The 17,610-nt window shown below is 40.3% G+C and overlaps 1 protein-coding gene across 11 annotated transcripts in view; it reads right to left on the reverse strand.

Annotated features, from left to right (window-relative positions):
- Positions 1-17,610, reverse strand: part of LOC125092596 (oral-facial-digital syndrome 1 protein-like) — a 70,423-nt gene that overhangs the window by 45,093 nt on the left and 7,720 nt on the right. For 10 of the 11 annotated variants that reach the window (XM_047716969.1, XM_047716968.1, XM_047716967.1 and 7 more), the window contains 2 exons: positions 8,733-8,801; positions 8,619-8,646 (listed from right to left, as the gene is read on the reverse strand). The exons of the other annotated variant lie outside the window; for it this stretch is intronic. In XM_047716969.1, the coding sequence (XP_047572925.1) occupies positions 8,619-8,646; positions 8,733-8,801 (97 nt within the window). The remainder of the gene's footprint in view (positions 1-8,618; positions 8,647-8,732; positions 8,802-17,610) is intronic. 11 annotated transcript variants of the gene reach the window in all.

Genomic DNA, 17,610 nt, shown 5'->3' on the forward strand with positions numbered 1-17,610 from the left:
GCTTATCTGGTCAATCAAGCGTGAACTCCTACAACAAAGGAGGCAAGGATAGATCATGGGGAAAGTAAAGCTCTTCAACAAACGGACAGCTACATGCAAAGCAATGAAACTGGACCACTTACACGACACACAAAACAGGCTCAAAATGGATTAAAGTCATAAATGTGAGACCTAAAGCCATAAAATTCCTAGAAGAAAACACAGGCCGTAATACCTCTGGCATCAGCTATAGAAACATTTTTCTAGACAAGTCTCCTCAGGCAAAGGCAACAAAAGCAAAATTAAACCACTGGGACTACATCAAAATAATGAGCTTTTGCCCAGCAAAGGAAACCATCAACAAAACAAGAAGGCAACCTACCAAATGGCAGAAAACCCTTGCAAATAAATGATACACCCCAAAAGGGATTAAAGTCCAAAATCTATAAAGGACTTATACAATTCAACACAACAGAACAATCCGATAAATAAATGGACAGAGGACCTGAATAAACTTCTTTCCAAAACCATCCAGATGCCAACAGACACATGAAGAGATGCTACGCATCAGTCATCATCAGGGACATGCCAACAAAGCCACAGGGAGCTCTCACTGCACACCTCTCTGAATGGCTAAAAGCAACAGCACAAGAAACAACAAGTATTGGCAAGAATGTGGAGAAAAGGGAACCCTAGGGCACTGCTGGTGCAAATGCGAATGGGTGCAGCCACTGTGGGAAATAGTATGGCGGCTCCTCAAAAAAATCAGAAACAGAATCACCATATGATCCAGTAATTCCAGTACTGGTATTTACCCAAAGCAGACGAAAGCACTACTTTGAAAAGATCTACGCACCCCTTTGTTTACTGCAGCTTCGTTTACAACAAGCAAGATACAGAAACAACTCAAATGGTTGTTTTTTTTTTTAAGATTTTATTTATTTATTTGACGGAGGGAGAGATCACAAGTAGGCAGAGAGGCAGGCAGAGGAGGAGGGAGAAGCAGGCTCCCTGCTGAGCAGAGAGCCCGATGTGGTGCTTGATCTCAGGACCCTGAGATCAGGACCTGAGCTGAAGACCGTTAACTTTAACCCACTGAGCCACCCAGGCGCCCCCCAATAGATGAATGGATAAAGAAGATACACATACAATGGCATCAGCCATCAAAAAGAATGAAATCTTGCCATTTGCAGTAACATGGAACTAGCATTAGGGTATAATGCTAAGTGAAACCTCAGAGAAACAATTATCATATGACTTCATTTGCATGTGGAATTTAAGAAATAAATGGAGAAACAAAGGAAAAAGAGACAAATTCAAATACAGAGAACTAATGGTTGCCAGAGGGGAGGTGGGTGGGGAGATGACTGAAACAGACAAAGGGGATTAAGAGTATACTTCTTACAATTAGTACTGAGAAATATATAGAATTGTTGAATCATCATACTGTACACCTGAAACTAATATACCACTACATTAATAATTGAATAAAAAATTGAATACAAAAATAACAGTATACTCAGGCAATGAAATAATACATAGCGATTAATATGAACCAACCAATTCTAAAGTAGTCTGAATCAACGTCATAACGCTTAAAGAAAGAAGCCATACTCATGACATATTGCAGGAGCCCATGCATATAAAGTGTAAAAACAGGCATTAATAATCCACGGTGCTGGATATCAGAATAGCAGTGAAGACTGGGAAATAAGGAAAGCGTAGTGATTGGGGAGGATACAAGGGCGGCGTCTGGGATACTGGCATTGTTCTATTTCTTGTGCTCGGAGATATTTCCTGGGTACATTTATTTTTTTGATGGTTTCACCAAGCTGTAATTTCTGCATTTTGTATTATTATACAAATATATTTTTATTAAAAAATATGTGTGTGTATATATATATATACATACACACACACATAAAGTAATGTTCATGATTGCATTTTCCAAAATGCTGCTGGATTCATCAGTTAAGGCATTAAATTAAGTGGGGCATATCCATTAAAAACAAACAGGAATACCTTCATGATCCTGCAATTTCAGTTCCCGACCAGTACAATACGGTGAGTATCACAACGAATCAAGTCAAATGAATGTCTCCCAGTACATATAGAAGTAATATTTCCACTATACCTGAGTCTGCTAGGTGTGCAACAGCATTCATTATGTCTAAAAAAAGCAACATACTTATCTTGATTTAAAAATACTACTAAAAAATGCTAGCAATCATTTGAGCTTTTGGCCAGACACACACAGTCTAGCTGGTGGAGGCCTTGGTGTTGATGGCTGATAACTGATCAGGGTGGTGGTTGCTGGAGGTGGGGTGGCTGTGGCTAACAGCCAGACAACACTGAAATCAGCCACACTGACCTTTCCTTCCATGAGTTCTCTGTAGCACAAGATTTATTCAAAATAGTACCGCTTTCAAAACGGGGGTCAATCCTTTCAAAACGTGGCACTACATTTATGTAATAACATAAACCGTTTGTGGTCATTTCAACAACCTTCATGGCTTCTTAGCCAGTAGATTTCGTCTCAGGAAACCACTTCATCTGCTCATCCGTTAAGAAGCAACCCTTCTGGGGTGCCTGGGTGGCTCAGTGGGTTAAGCCTCTGCTTTCGGCTCAGGTCATGATCTCAGGGTCCTGGGATCGAGCCCCACATCGGGCTCTCTGCTCAGCAGGGAGTCTGCTTCCTCCTCTCTCTCTCTCTGCCTGTCGCTCTGACTACTTATGATCTCTGTCTGTCAAATTAGTAAATAAAATCTTAAAAAAAAAAAAAAAAAAAAGAAGCAACCCTTCTGCTCAAGTTTAACTCTGAGGATGCAGCAATTCAATCCCCTCTTCAGGCTCCAATTCTAGTTGTCTTGCTATTTTCTACCACATGTGCAGTGACTTCCCCCACTGAACTCCTGAACCTCTCAGAGTCATCCATGGGTTGAAGTCAACTTCTTCCAAACAGGGAAATGGGGAAATAAATATGCTCGTTCGCTTGGGAGCGAATTTTGTCGGGGTCTGTGTATGCTCAAATGCACATGCCCTTTGACCTCAGCATTCCACTTTCCTAAGTTTACTCAGCTGTACTTCCAGAGACATGCTTAAAGTATACTGTACACACTGATTGCTTCCAATGGCAAAACAATAAAACAGTGAAATGTCCACCAATAGGGTTTAAATATGTTCTTTAAAAATAATTAGTCTGGGGGCGCCTGGGTGGCTCAGAGGGTTAAAGCCTCTGCCTTCGGCTCAGGTCATGATCTCAGGGTCCGGGAATCGAGTCCCGCATAGGGCTCTCTGGTCTGCAGGGACCCTGCTTCCTCCTCTCTCTCTGCCTGCCTCTCTGCCTACTTGTGATCTCTGTCAAATAAATAAATAAAATATTTTTTAAAAATTAGTCTGAATATACAAAGATGTATTAGTGAATAAAGCAGCAAATTGCCAAACAGTACGATCCCATTCATGATTATGTGTGTGTTTTAATCACACAGACTTCCACATTCATAAACAAAATTCTGGCAGGATGAACTACTTATTCTATGTATCAGCAGAAAGGGAGATTACAGAACATGGGCGGCAATTCCCACTCTTCTTTCACTTGATACTTTTCTGAATAGTTTGAAACATTTTTTTTTTTTTAAATCATGAGTATACATTTAGAAGTTTTTTTTTCTTAAAAACAGTTGGAAGGACTTGGCTTCTTTATCAACCAAGTTAAAGGCCTTTTTGTTTTTACCCTTTTCTGAAGATGTTTTAAAATCTAGTTTCTCACTTCCTCTAATGTGACCGACATCCGTCTTTCATAGCCATTGCTTGCAATTCCTCTTGGGCTCATCCACTAATCTCTGGACCTTTTCCTCCCAGTCCTCCTGTCCTCTCCTCACACCTTCCTGCTACTATTATGCTCAGGAGTGTCTACTCTGCCTTTATGGAAAAGGCAGGCATATTGCAGAAATGTTCTTCGAGATCCTGCAGTAGATAATCTTCCGAGGTGTGCTCTTGCCTCTCACTCGTTCTAGGTGAAGAATGGTCACCTTTTCCCAGTTCCGTAGTACTATTCAAAGGCCCCTAATTAGTTCACTTCCTCCCCTCCCCTCCCTGACATATATATCCCCTCTAAGAAGGAATTCTCTACTCTCATTTATTCAAGCATTCATTTACATTGGTATGGAACCCAGGGGTATTTTACACGTTGTATTTCAACTCCTCTGTGATTATGTAACATTTTTGTATAATACAATATTTTATTTTGTTGCTTCATTTGTTCTAACTTTGGCCTTTGGAAGGTCGTTCACAGTTGATTTTTTTTTTTAAATTAAACCCTTTCTTTCATCTGGCACTATAAAAGATCCAGGCTCATCTTGTACACTCTGCCCCAGTCCTAGAATCAGCCACTGCTCCCAGCAGCTTTGGCTCCTCTTATTACAGAATGGTATTGGAATCAAAAGTGTAGTGCTCCAAACGGGGCACTAGGCATGCTCGTGGATACTGGGGTGTCACTGCCTCTAGGCCCTCTCAGCCTCCAGAACAAGGAAATCTAAGTGTTCCACTAACCTGTGTAGACACATATCTGTAAATACCTCTGTATATCCTCTGCATCTATATTAAGCTAAACTTGAGCTTATCCGAGGGCTCCAAAAGATCCATTCCCACGCGGATCATTCCAGCCTTACCGATCCGTGAAGCTGCACTCTAACGCTGAGAACTCGGCGCTCAACCTCTACTACCCATCTGGTTAACTGTGCCGTTCCAGCACACATGTGCAATGGATTCCAAACTGTTAACGAGCACCTCCATGAGAAATAACTATCAGCCTGAACATGGTATCTATATACAGTTTCATTTGCTTTTAGCCTCACGGTCTTCATTTCCAAAGCTGGTCAAGCTCAGGTTCTTTTTTTTACCCATCCCTTCTGGTGAGGTTATTAGTTGGTTTGGTCACAGTCTGCAGTCCATCCTGGGATCACCTGACCTCCTAAATTTGCATGCATTAAGGTTCACCCTTTGTAACTTTGTAACTTTGTGTAAAGTTTCACAGGCTTTGACCAATATCTAGAGGTATACATCCTACCATTATAGTATCCTACAAAATACCTTCAGGACCCTAAAAAATCCCCTATGCTTCACCTATTCAACCTCCTACACCCCTTCCGTCCAAATCCCTGGCAACCACCAACCCACTGAACAGCTCTATAGTTTCATCTGTTTTTTTTCTCAACTTTTTAAGACTTTGATAGCCCTAGCACAAGCAGAGGGGAGAGGGAGATGAAGAAGCAGGCTCCCCATTGAGCAAGGAGCCTGTCGCAGGGACCCTGACATCATGAAATGAGGCAAAACCAAGAGTCAGACGCTTAACCAGCCACACCACCCAGGTGCCCCAGCTTTTGTTTTGGCATGGATTGACAATTCATTCCTTTGAGCCAAGCAGTATTCCATTGTCTGGACGTACACAGCTTGTTTACCCATTCACCTACTCAAGAACAATTTGGCTGCTCCCAATTTCTGGCAATTATGATAAAGTTGCTATAAACATTTCTGTCTGGGGATCTATGTGGCCCTAAAGTTTTTCAACCAGCTGGGTAAACAACTAGGAGCATCACTGTCAGATGGTATGGCAAGACCAGGTTTAGCTTTGTGAGAAACCACCGATCTCCCCAAACGCCTACAGCATTTTGCAGTGACACTATCAATGAATGGGAGTTCCTGTGGCTCCGCATCCTCACCAACATCTTGTGTTGTAAGGTCTGGATTTCCGCCATTCTAACAGGGGCATGGGGAGATCTCTTTGTTGTTTTAATCTGCACTGTCCTGATAACAAGTGCCATTGAACATCTTTTTGTATGCTTACTTGCCATCTCCAGATCTTCTTTGGTGACTTGTCTGTTCAGATCCTTTACCTATTTTTAAACTGTGTTCTCTCTCTTTAGGAGTTCTTCGTATATTTTTGATATGTCTTTTAGGAGATGCGGCCTTTGCAAATATCTTCTCCCAGTCCGGTGCTTGTCTTTTCATGCTCTGTGTCTTTCAGAGCAGATGTTTTTTATTTTAATAAAGTCTAACTGGTCCACTTTTTTCTTCATATATATGCTTTTACTATTCTATCTCATCACCAAACTGAAGGTCACATACATTTTTTAATGTTTTCTGACGTAAGTTTAATAGTTTGATACTTAAAATTAGATCTACCATTTATTTTAATTCTTACATAAAATATAAGGTCTGTGTCTAGGTTCATTTTTGTGTATGAATGTCCAACTGTTCCAGAACCATGTATGGAAGAGACATCATTCCTCCCTTGAAATACCTTCACCCTTTATACAAAATCAGTTGACTATACAGTTGACCCTTAACACGGGCTTTACATGGGGATTTTTTCAATCAATATAGATCAATACTGGTATATATTGATATATCTATAGACATACATATATATCTATAGATATAGATCAATGCATTTTCTCTTTGATCCCTAATGACATGTTTTTCTCTAGCTTACTTTGAGAGTATGGTATATCATATACTTAAAACACGAAATATGTGTTGACAATTTATATTATCAGTAAGGGTTCCAGTCAACAACAAGCTATTTGTTTTGGAGGAGTCAACAATTCTAGTGGATTTGGGAAGGTGCAGCGGCCCAGGTTGGGTGGGGAGAGGTCAGAGCCCCAAACTCCCATATTGTCCAACTGTATTTGTGTAGACTGATTTCTGGCTCACTGTTCCATCCTGCTGATATACGTAGCTATTGTTTTACCCATTACAGGTAACGATTTTAAGTTCCAAAAAATAAAGAGCCAAAGTTCAAATTTTCTGCCTCATCCAAATACTCTACACAGCTTTTATCTCGGCATTATTATCTCTGAGAAGTTGGGGATGTAAAGGATGGGTAAGTGTAATCTAGGGGGAAGTACTATGGCCATTCAACAACCCAGCACCCTCAAATACAGACAGAGTAAAATAAAAATATATACAGGTCTCTGCTAGGGCCTAAACAACAGACACAAAGTATCTTCCTACGTGTTTTCTATGCTCTCAATTTCTTAAGTGGAAGCCACAAATTTTTCAAATTATTTCATTTTAACGTCAGCAAAGAGTTCTACCCAAATTTTGCCATGAGGATGCCTGACATGTCTACTATGCAGTTTTTCTGAATTTCAGAACTTACAGTAGGATGCTGGGTGAAGCCGGGAAGAGCTTTTAACCACATGTCTTTCTGAACCAGAAGCATTTTGACAGTGAATAAAAGTGAAAAACTATTTTTCAAGAGAATATGAAATACCTGTAATAAGTGGATTATTTCCTAATATCCCTTTAGGCCCCAAGTTTCCTTCTGAAAGGAGAGTTAAGGTACAGATAAGCGCTATATCCTTAGATCTGCATGCCCTGTGCGATAGGATAAGAACTATTCGTGTGTGGCTATTTAAGCTTAAGATTCAATTCTTCAGTTACACTAGCCACATTTCAAATGTTTAACAGCCACACACGGTTAGCAGCGACCATATCAGACAGCAGAGACACAGGTGCCCCCCATCCCTACAGGAAATTGACATTAGACAGTCCCATCTTGGAATACCGAATATGGGATCACTTGACATACCACAGCTCAGAATGGAAGACCTACTTTGCAGGCACTCCAGAATGTCCTGCGATCTGATTTACTCGTCCTCTGCTAACATTACTCCCAAGAGACGAGGAAATTAAGTCCTAGGCTAATGGCTAACAGAAACTAAATACTCAAATGTTTGCTGAAAGTTAAGTTTTCAGTGAATGCCCTACTGGGGATGGTGGCAATATTGGCAACAGACAAAATCCTGGAGCTCATCAACACAAAAGGGCCACTATGTAATATTACAGATTATTTACAACAGACCTAAAGAGTATGCATTTCATCCAAGTTACCAGCTTAACTTCATGCCACAAAGTCTATCGTCCAGTCTAGCTCATGGTCTGGCATGTTATGGACTCCATGAAGGTTAATATCAAGCCCAAGAATAAAGCAATTTATCAGGCTCACATAAACACTTAATAAAAAGCATATATGTAACACTTTACTGACCTAATACTTCGTTCTTAGAGCAAATATTAAGAATCTAGGAACTGTACTTGAGGGGGAGATCTAGACTAAAGACACCTAGCCTTAAAATCGTTAGTTTGTGTGTGTGGAAATGTTCCCAACAGTGGGTATCTTTACAAAATGCAGCTTTCACATCATTTCTAGGGTTCTATCAACTTTCACATCATTTCTAGGGTTCTATCAACTCTATAGTTTTGGGGGTTTTTTGGTATCTAAGGACAATTAAGAAGAGTGGAATTTAGGGAAGTTATTGACATTTGTCAAAATAGATGAATTGTTCTGTTTATTTAAAAGGTAAGGTACTGGGGTGCCTGGCTGGCTCAGTCAGTGGGGCGTGGGACTCCTGATCTTAGGGTCATGATTTCAAGCTCCATGTTGGGTATAGAGATTAATTAAATAAAATCTTTTAAAAATATTAGATAAGAAGGTAAGTACTGTTACAGCATGGAAACTCAAATTCATGTTAAATTCCCTACTCATACCCCTCAATATTATTACTTTCATAGTTTTACAGGAAAAAGTACATGACAAAAATGTTGCTATTTTCTACAAAGATGAAGGCTCCTACCTTTGTTTTCTTTATCAAATCCTGAAATCTGTTAAAAAAAATATTTTATCTTTATTCAACTGTTCAGTTACAATTAACAGACCAAAGCAGGTTATAAAAACTAAACAATCCTACCAGTGATTTGTAGAGACTGGATTCAGGGTTGATTTTAATGAGTTGTAATAGATCTTGTATAGTAAATACCTTAAGGAAAAGAAAAGTTAGACATATTTTTACATCAGTGTTTAATTGGTAAACTAAGACATTTCTGAAGACTAAGAATCATGGTTCAGACCAAATTAAAAAATATTATGATCAAGCTAAAATAAAACTGAAGCACTTTCTTATACTATTGATAACATATTAAAGTCACAAGGATAAAATATTTTTCTTCATCACATAATTAACTTCCAACTATTACATACTGAAGACAATAGGTCTAACATGTCTAAATGGTTAATGCCTTACAGATTACAAACACTCTAATAGGTGATGAACCAGTGAATACATGTGTGAATTTGAGGGTCTTTCAATTGCAGTTAAGTTTTTAAGGTATTACTGCTTCAAAATATTAATAAACTTTTACTGTCATTTCCAGAATGAATAACTAAAGCATACCTAAAATAGTCTAAACATTTTGTGTGGCTATTTTTTTTTTTTTTAAGATTTTTTTTATTTACTTGAGAGAGAGTGAGAGAGCAAGCAGGGTGAAGGGCAGAAGGATAAGCAGACTCCCCGCTGAGCAGGAAGCCGGAAGCTAGGGCCCGATCCTGGGACTCCAGGATCATGACCTGAGCTGAAGGCAGATAACAACTGAGGCACCCAGGCACCCCTTGGGTGGCTATTCTTATTATATATTTTTACTACAATATTTATCATTTACTAGGTTTACCCTGAGAACATGGATAGGTTTTCAAATGGTTTTCCTTTATAGAAAATATTCTGCACAGCATTTTAGAGTAGAACCTTTAAGTATGTGAACTGGATTAACTATTGCTGTAACAACTGTGTAACTATTACTCATGCAATAAGCAAAATTGTGAAACATAACTGGAAACTCAAGGATGCCTGGCTGGCTCAGTCAGTAAAACATAGGACTCTTGATTTGAGGTCATGAGTTCAAGCTCCCATTTGGGCTTAGACCTTACTTTTAAACAAACAACAAAACTTAAAAGACTGATGGACCAAACAAGAACTCCTAATGTTGACAAATAAAATTTGGTTGTTAAATAAACACAGTATATTTGAATTTTCAAATACTAACATTGTTCTTATTTTCCTAAAACATCTGAATATGAACTTTTAGTCAATTATAGACAAGATAAAGAACAAAAATAGAGAAACAACACCAAGAGTTAAACTATGGACTTTAGGGGTGTCTGGGTGGCTCAGGCAGTTAAGCATCTACCTTCAGCTCTGGTCATGGTTCTGGAGCCTAAGATCAAGACCAACTCAGGCTCCCTGCTAAGCAGGGAGTCTGCTTTTCTCTCTACTTTTCCTCCTACTCCCTGTTGCTCTCACTCTCAAATTAACCTTTTAAAAAGTAAATAAAAATAAACCATGGACTTTACGTAATAAGATGTGACAATGTAGATTCTATGGCAAAAATGTATATAATGGGGGCACCTGGGTGATTCAGTGGGTTAAGCATCTGCCTCTTGATTTCAGCTCAGGTCATGATCCCAGGATCAGGAGATGGAGTCCTGCTGAGGGGTCCACAATGGGCATGGAGCCTGTTTAAGATTCTCTCTTTTCCTTTGTGCTCCTCCCCACCTCCCTCTTTATTTTTTTTGGTAAACATTTTATTTATTTATTTGACAGAGAGAGAACACAAGCAGGCACAGAGACAGGAGAGGGAGATGCAGACTATCCACCGAGTAGGAAGCCTGATGCAGGGCTCAATCCCAGGACCCTGGGATCATGACCTGAGCCAAAGGCAGATGCTTAACCCTTCCCTCTTTAAAAAAAAAAAAAAATCAAGTATATAATAAAAAATGTTACTAGTAGGGGAGGCTGTGCATGTGTGGGAGCAGGGAGCATTTAGGATATCTTCCTTTGCTCAACTTTGCTCTGAATCTCAACTCCTTTAAAAAATTAAGTCTATTAAAAGTAGGCAAAGTCAACTGTACCAGCCTTTAAAATAATCGAGTGTTGGGGCACCTGGCTGGCTCAGTGGGTTAAAGCCTCTGCTTTCCGTTCTGGTCATGATCCCAGGGTCCTGGGATCAAGCACCCCATCGGCTCTCTGCTCAGCAGGGAGCCTACTTCCCTTCTCTCTCTGTCTGCCTCTCTGCCTACTTGTGATCTCTCTGTCAAATAAATTAATAAAATATTAAAAAAATAAAATAAAAATAAAAAATAAAGGGGAGACAAGATGGCGGGGAAGTAGGAGGCGGCGCCTTTTCAATCTGTACCCTAAAGTGAGCTGATTACCTACCAAAGAATTCCGATCACCCATGAAAACAGCCAGGGACCAGAATTATACACGTCTGGATCTCTACAGGGGCAGAAGACGCCAGTGGGCAGGTAAAGCGGAGTGGGAACTTCGGACTGATATTGGAAAATAAACAAAAGGGGGAGGGAGCCACCAGAGGCAACCGACTGGAAAGTAATACCCCAATCTGAGAGTGCCCTGCGTCTGGGTACCAGAATTAACTTGGAGTCTGGTTGAAAGCACTCAAAGAGAGTAAAGGATTGCGGGGGGGGGGGGGGGGGGGGGGGGAATTGCGGGAATCAGGGCGGCTAGGGACAGGGGCTTAAGTCCCAGGACCCAGGACAGCCTCCCCAGGCACTGAGCCAGAGGGAGTGCGGCAGAGAAACCAGGTCTTGGTCCTGAGCAGCCAGCCTGCCCGAGATCGTGTGGGATCCGGCTCCTGTGAGGAGCTGGGAGGCTCGCCAGAAGACAGAGGCTCCAGAGCCAGAGGGCAGGTGCCACAGAGCCTGAGACGCACACCATCCGCCCCCCCCCCCCCCACCCCTGCTCTTAGACCCATGCCCTTCAGATGCACTCAAGCCCAGCGCTCTTAGACCCAGAAAGACCAGGCACTCACAGCCCAGGCCAGAGGGAAAATCTCAGCGTGCGATCACTGCTTGGAACTTCTCTGGCAGTCTGGAGCTGCCCAGACAGCCGCCGCTGCCGTGGTTTTGGGTACGAACAGAAGATCCTGCGTCCCCAGGGACCGCGACTGGGAACCTGCTCTGCCAGCGGCCAAGGGGGAATTTATTTGGACTCTGCAGCCAGACTGAGGCTTCTCTCTCAGAGGGAGGTCAGGGTGCAGTTTATTTTCCTCTAAACCTACAAAAACCATCAAAAGCGGTCAAGGCAAGGAAAAAAAAAATAAAACTGAACAAACATAAAAACCTCCAGAGAACAAAAGCCTAAAAAAACAGGTTTCCTCAGAGCCCACCCCCTTGAGGGGGGCGGGAGGACTTAACTCAGGGAACATCATTGACTGAAAACCCACGTGGCAGGCCCCTCCCCCAGAAAAACCAACCAGGAAAGAGGAAAAAAAAAAAAAAGGACAAGAGAACGACCACCACTACTTCATAGGACAACTTTTACTTTTTACTCGTTCCCACTATTCTGGTTCATTTCTTTTTATATATATAATTTTTTAACCTATTTACGATCACAGTGAGATGTCCAGTAAATCAAACTCCATAATAACCTTCTGAGCTTTTTGATTCATACACCTGTGTTTTTCTTTTCTTTTTAGTTTAGTTTAGTCTAGTTTATTCCTTTTTTATTTTTATTTTCTAATATTCATATAGAGTTAAACTTCAAGGTAATCCCCTTTCCCCAATCAATGCTACCCCTATAGGTAAAACAATTTTTAACCCCCCTTTATCTTAGGAAAGTTGAGTCCTTAACAAAGATATCAAGATACATCCAGGAAGAATCAAAACAACCTTCCTCGTCCACACTGAGAATTTATTACCACTCTCCCATCTTTTTCTTCTGCCAGTGTTTCTGTGTTTTTGTGTTTGTCCTGATAGTATATAAATCTTACACTTGGGGTTCTTTTTGACGAGGTTCTTCCTTTATTTGCCTATATATATATATATATATATATATATGTTTTTTGGTTTTTTTTTTCCCTCTTGTCATATACTTTTATCAGTCTTTTTGTCTGTTTTTGTTTGTATACTTCCTAAATCTTACCTTGGGGCCCATTTGGGCTGAACCTTCTCTTTTATCTTCCCTTTTTTTCCTTTCTCTCTCTCTCTTTTTCTTTTTCTTTTCTTTTTTCTCTCGTTTGGGTGGGGAATCCTGATTGCTCAGAAGCATTCCAGGGTGCACCTTGACGGCACCATGGCCAATACATCCAGCTACATCTGTTCAGTCATCTCTCACCAAAATGACTATGAAGAGGAATGCCCAACAGAAGAAAAATTCAGAGGATGGGCCTTCTGAAACAGAGCTAACGGCTATCAATATAGAAAATATGTCGAAAAGAGAATTCAGACTAACGATTATCCAGGCAATAGCTGGGTTGGAGAAAGCCATGGATGACCAAATGGAACTGATTAGGGTCAAACTGAAAGCAACCAGGGAAGATGTTCACAATGTTAGGGCTGATCTGAAAACTACCAGGGAAGAGGTTCACAAAGATCTCAATGAGTTCCAATCTAATCTAAATTCTCTCAAAGCTAGGGTAACTGAAACAGAATATAGAATTAGTGATCTGGAGGACAAACAGAGAGAAAGGATCAGGAGGAAGCCTGGAACAAACAGCTTAGAAGCCATGAAAACAGAATCAGGGAAATAAATGATGCCATGAAACGTTCCAACGTCAGAATTATTGAAATCCCTGAAGGGGAGGAGAAAAAAAGAAGTCTAGAAGACATAGAGGAACAAGTTCTTCATGAAAATTTTCCCAATCTCGCGAATGGACCCAGTGTTCATGTACTGGAGGCCGAACAGTCTCCACCCAAGATTATAGATTCAAGAAAAACATCAAGGTACCTGATAGTCAAATTGAGGAATGATAATTGTAGATATAATCTCTTATTTTTTTAATTTTTTATAAACATATAATATATTTTTATCCCCGGGGTACAGGTCTGTGATCACCAGGTTTACACACTTCACAGCACTCACCATAGCACATACCGTCCCCAATGTCCATAAATCCAGCCCCCTCCCCCCAGCAACTCTCAGTTTGTTTTGTGAGATTGAGAGTCACTGATGGTTTGTCTCCCTCCCAATCCCATCTTGTTTCACTAAATCTTCTCCTACCCCCTTAACCCCCCATGTTGCATCTCCACTCCCTCATATTAGGGAGATCATATGGTAGTTGTCTTTCTCCGATTGACTTATTTCACTAAGCATGATACCCTCTAGTTCCATCCACGACGTCGCAAATGGCAAGATTTCATTTCTTTTGATGGCTGCATAGTATTCCATTGTGTATATATACCACATCTTCTTTATCCATTCGTCTGTGGATGGACATCTAGATTCTTTCCAGTTTGCTACTGTAGAGATTGCTGCTATAAACATTTGGGTGGGGAATCCTGATTGCTCAGAAGCGTTCCAGGGTGCACATTTGTATCTTTAGGGTAAATACCCAGCAGTGCAATTGCTGGGTCATAGGGTAGCTCTATTTTCAGCAATTTGAGGAACCTCCATGCTGTTTTCCAGAGTGGTTGCACCAGCTTGCATTCCCACCAACAGTGTAGGAGGGTTCCCCTTTCTCCGCATCCTCGCCAGCATCTGTCATTTCCTGACTTGTTAATTTTAGCCATTCTGACTGGTGTGAGGTGGGATCTCATTGTGGTTTTGATTTGTATTTCCCTGATGCCGAGTGATATGGAGCACTTTTTCATGTGTCTGTTGGCCATCTGGATGTCTTCTTTGCAGAAATGTCTGTTCATGTCCTCTGCCCATTTCTTGATTGGATTATTTGTTCTTTGGGTGTTGAGTTTGCTAAGTTCTTTATAGATTTTGGACACTAGCCCTTTATCTGATATGTCATTTGCAAATATCTTCTCCCATTCTGTCATTTGTCTTTTGGTTTTGTTAACTGTTTCCTTTGCTGTGCAAATGCTTTGATCTTGATGAAATCCCGATAGTTCATTTTTGCCCTTGCTTCCCTTTCTTTTGGCGATATTCCTAGGAAGATGTTGCTGTGGCTGAGGTCAAAGAGGTTGCTGCCTGTGTTCTCAAGGATTTTGATGGATTCCTCACACTGAGGTCCTTCATCCATTTTGAGTCTATTTTCTTGTGTGATGTAAGGAAATGATCCAATTTCATTTTTCTGCATGTGGCTGTCCAACTTTCCCAACACCATTTATTGAAGAGGCTGTCTTTTTTCCATTGGACATTCTTTCCCGCTTCGTCGAAGTTGAGTTGACCATAGAGTTGAGGGTCTATTTCTGGGCTCTCTATTCTGTTCCATTGATCTATGTGTCTGTTTTTGTGCCAGTACCATGCTGTCTTGATGATGACAGCTTTGTAATAGAGCTTGAAGTCCGGAATTGTGATGCTTTGGCTTTCTTTTTCAATATTCCTTTGGCTATTCGAGGTCTTTTCTGGTACCATATAAATTTTAGGATTATTTGTTCCATTTCTTTGAAAAAAATGGATGGTACTTTGATAGGAATTGCATTAAATGTGTAGATTGCTTTAGGTAGCATAGACATTTTCACAATATTTATTCTTCCAAACCAGGAGCATGGAACATTTTTCCATTTCTTTGTGTCTTCCTCAATTTCTTTCATGAGAACTTTATAGTTTTCTGTGCATAGATTTTTAATTTTTTTGGTTAGGTTTATACCTAGGTATCTTATAGTTTTGGGTGCAATTGTAAATGGGATGGACTCCTTAATTTCTCTTTCTTCTGTCTTGTTGTTGGTGTAGAGAAATGCAACTGATTTCTGTGCATTGATTTTATATTCTGACACTTTACTGAATTCCCGTACCAGTTCTAGCAGTTTTGGAGTGGAGTCTTTTGGGTTTTCCACATATAGTATCGTATCATCTGCAAAGAGTGAGAGTTTGACTTCTTCTTTGCCGATTTGGATGCCTTTAATTTCCTTTTGTTGTCTGATTGCTGAGGCTAGGACTTCTAGTACTATGTTGAATAGTAGTGGTGATAATGGACATCCCTGCCATGTTCCTGACCTTAGCAGAACAGCTTTCAGTTTTTCTCCATTGAGAATGATATTTGCGGTGGGTTTTTCATAGATGGCTTTGATAATATTGAGGTACGTGCCCTCTATCACTACACTTTGAAGAATTTTGATCAGGAAGGGATGCTGTACTTTGTCAAATGCTTTTTCAGCATCTACGGAGAGTATCATATGGTTCTTGTTCTTTCTTTTATTAATGTGTTGTATCACATTTGTAGGTATAATCTCTTGAAGCCGCTAGGAAAAGAGGCTCCTTACTTACAGAGGAAAGCCTATCAGAATAACATCAGACCTGTCCACAGAGACCTGGCAAGCCAGAGAGGGCTGTCAAGATATATTCAGGACACTAAATGAGAAGAACATGCAGCCAAGAATACTTTATCCAGCAACACTGACATTCAAAATGGATGGAGAGATAAAGAGTTTCCAAGACCGGCAAGGCTTAAAAGAGTATGCAACTAACAAGCCGACACTGCAGGAAATATTAAGGGGGGGTTCTATAAAAGAAGAAAAATCCTAAGAATAGCATTGAACAAAAATATAGAGACAACGTACAGAAAGAAAGACTTCAAAGGTAACACGTTGTTAATAAAAACGTATCTATCAATAATCACTCTCAATGTGAATGGCCTAAACGCACCCGTCAAACAACACAGGGTGGCAGATTGGATAACTGACAAGACCCATCCAAATGTTGTCTACAAGAGACTCATTTTGAACCTAAAGATACACTCAGACTGAAAGTGAAGGGATGGAGAAGCATCTTTCATGCCAATGGGCCTCAAAAGAAGGCCGGGATAGCGATTCTCATATCAGACAAATTAGATTTTAAACTAAAGACTGTAGTCAGAGATACAAAAGGATGCTACATCATTCTTAAAGGGACTATCCACCAAGATGATCTAACAATTGTAAATATCTATGCCCCCAATATGGGAGCAGCCAATTACATAAGAAAACTGTTAATCAAGATAAAGAGTCATATTAATATGAATACATTAATAGTAGATCTTAACACGCCTCTCTCAGAAATAGATCATCCAAGCAGAAAATCAATAAAGAAACAAGAGCACTGAATGACACATTGGACCAGATGGACCTCATAGATATATACAGAACATTCCACCCTAAAACAACAGAATACTCATTCTTCTCAAGTGCACATGGAACCTTCTCCAGAATAGACCACATACTGGGTCACAAATCAGGACTCAACCGACACCAAAAGACTGAGATGATTCCCTGCATATTCTCAGATCACAAGGCTTTGAAACTGGAGCTCAATCACAAGGGAGAGTTCAGAAAGAACTCAAACACCTGGAAGCTAAAGACCACCTTGCTTAAGAATGCTTGGATCCACCAAGAGATCAAGAAGAACTGAAACAATGCATGGAAACCAATGAGAATGAAGACACGTCAGTCCAAAACCTATGGATTACAGCAAAGGTGGCCCTAAGAGGGAAATACATAGCCATCCAAGCCTCCCTCAAAAAAAAATTGAAAAATCCAGAATACCCCAGCTGTCTCTCTACACCTTAAAGAACCAGAGAATCAACAACAAATCAAACCAACTCCACACATAAGAAGGGAAATAATCAAGATTAGAGCTGAGATCAATGAAGTATAAACAAGAGATACAGCAGAACGTTATCAGTGTAACTAGAAGCTGGTTTTTTGAAAGAATCAATAAGATCGATAAACCATTGGCCACACTAACCCAAAAGAAAAGAGAGAAAGCCCAAATTATTAAAATTATGAATGAAAAGGGAGAGATCACAGCTAACACCTAGGAAGTAGAAATAATCATCAGAAGTTATTATCAACAGTTATATGCCAATAAGCTAAGAATCCTAGATGAAATGGATGCATTCCTGGAAAAC

This window comes from Lutra lutra, chromosome Y (assembly GCF_902655055.1).
Source record: "Lutra lutra chromosome Y, mLutLut1.2, whole genome shotgun sequence".
NCBI lineage: Eukaryota > Metazoa > Chordata > Mammalia > Carnivora > Mustelidae > Lutra > Lutra lutra.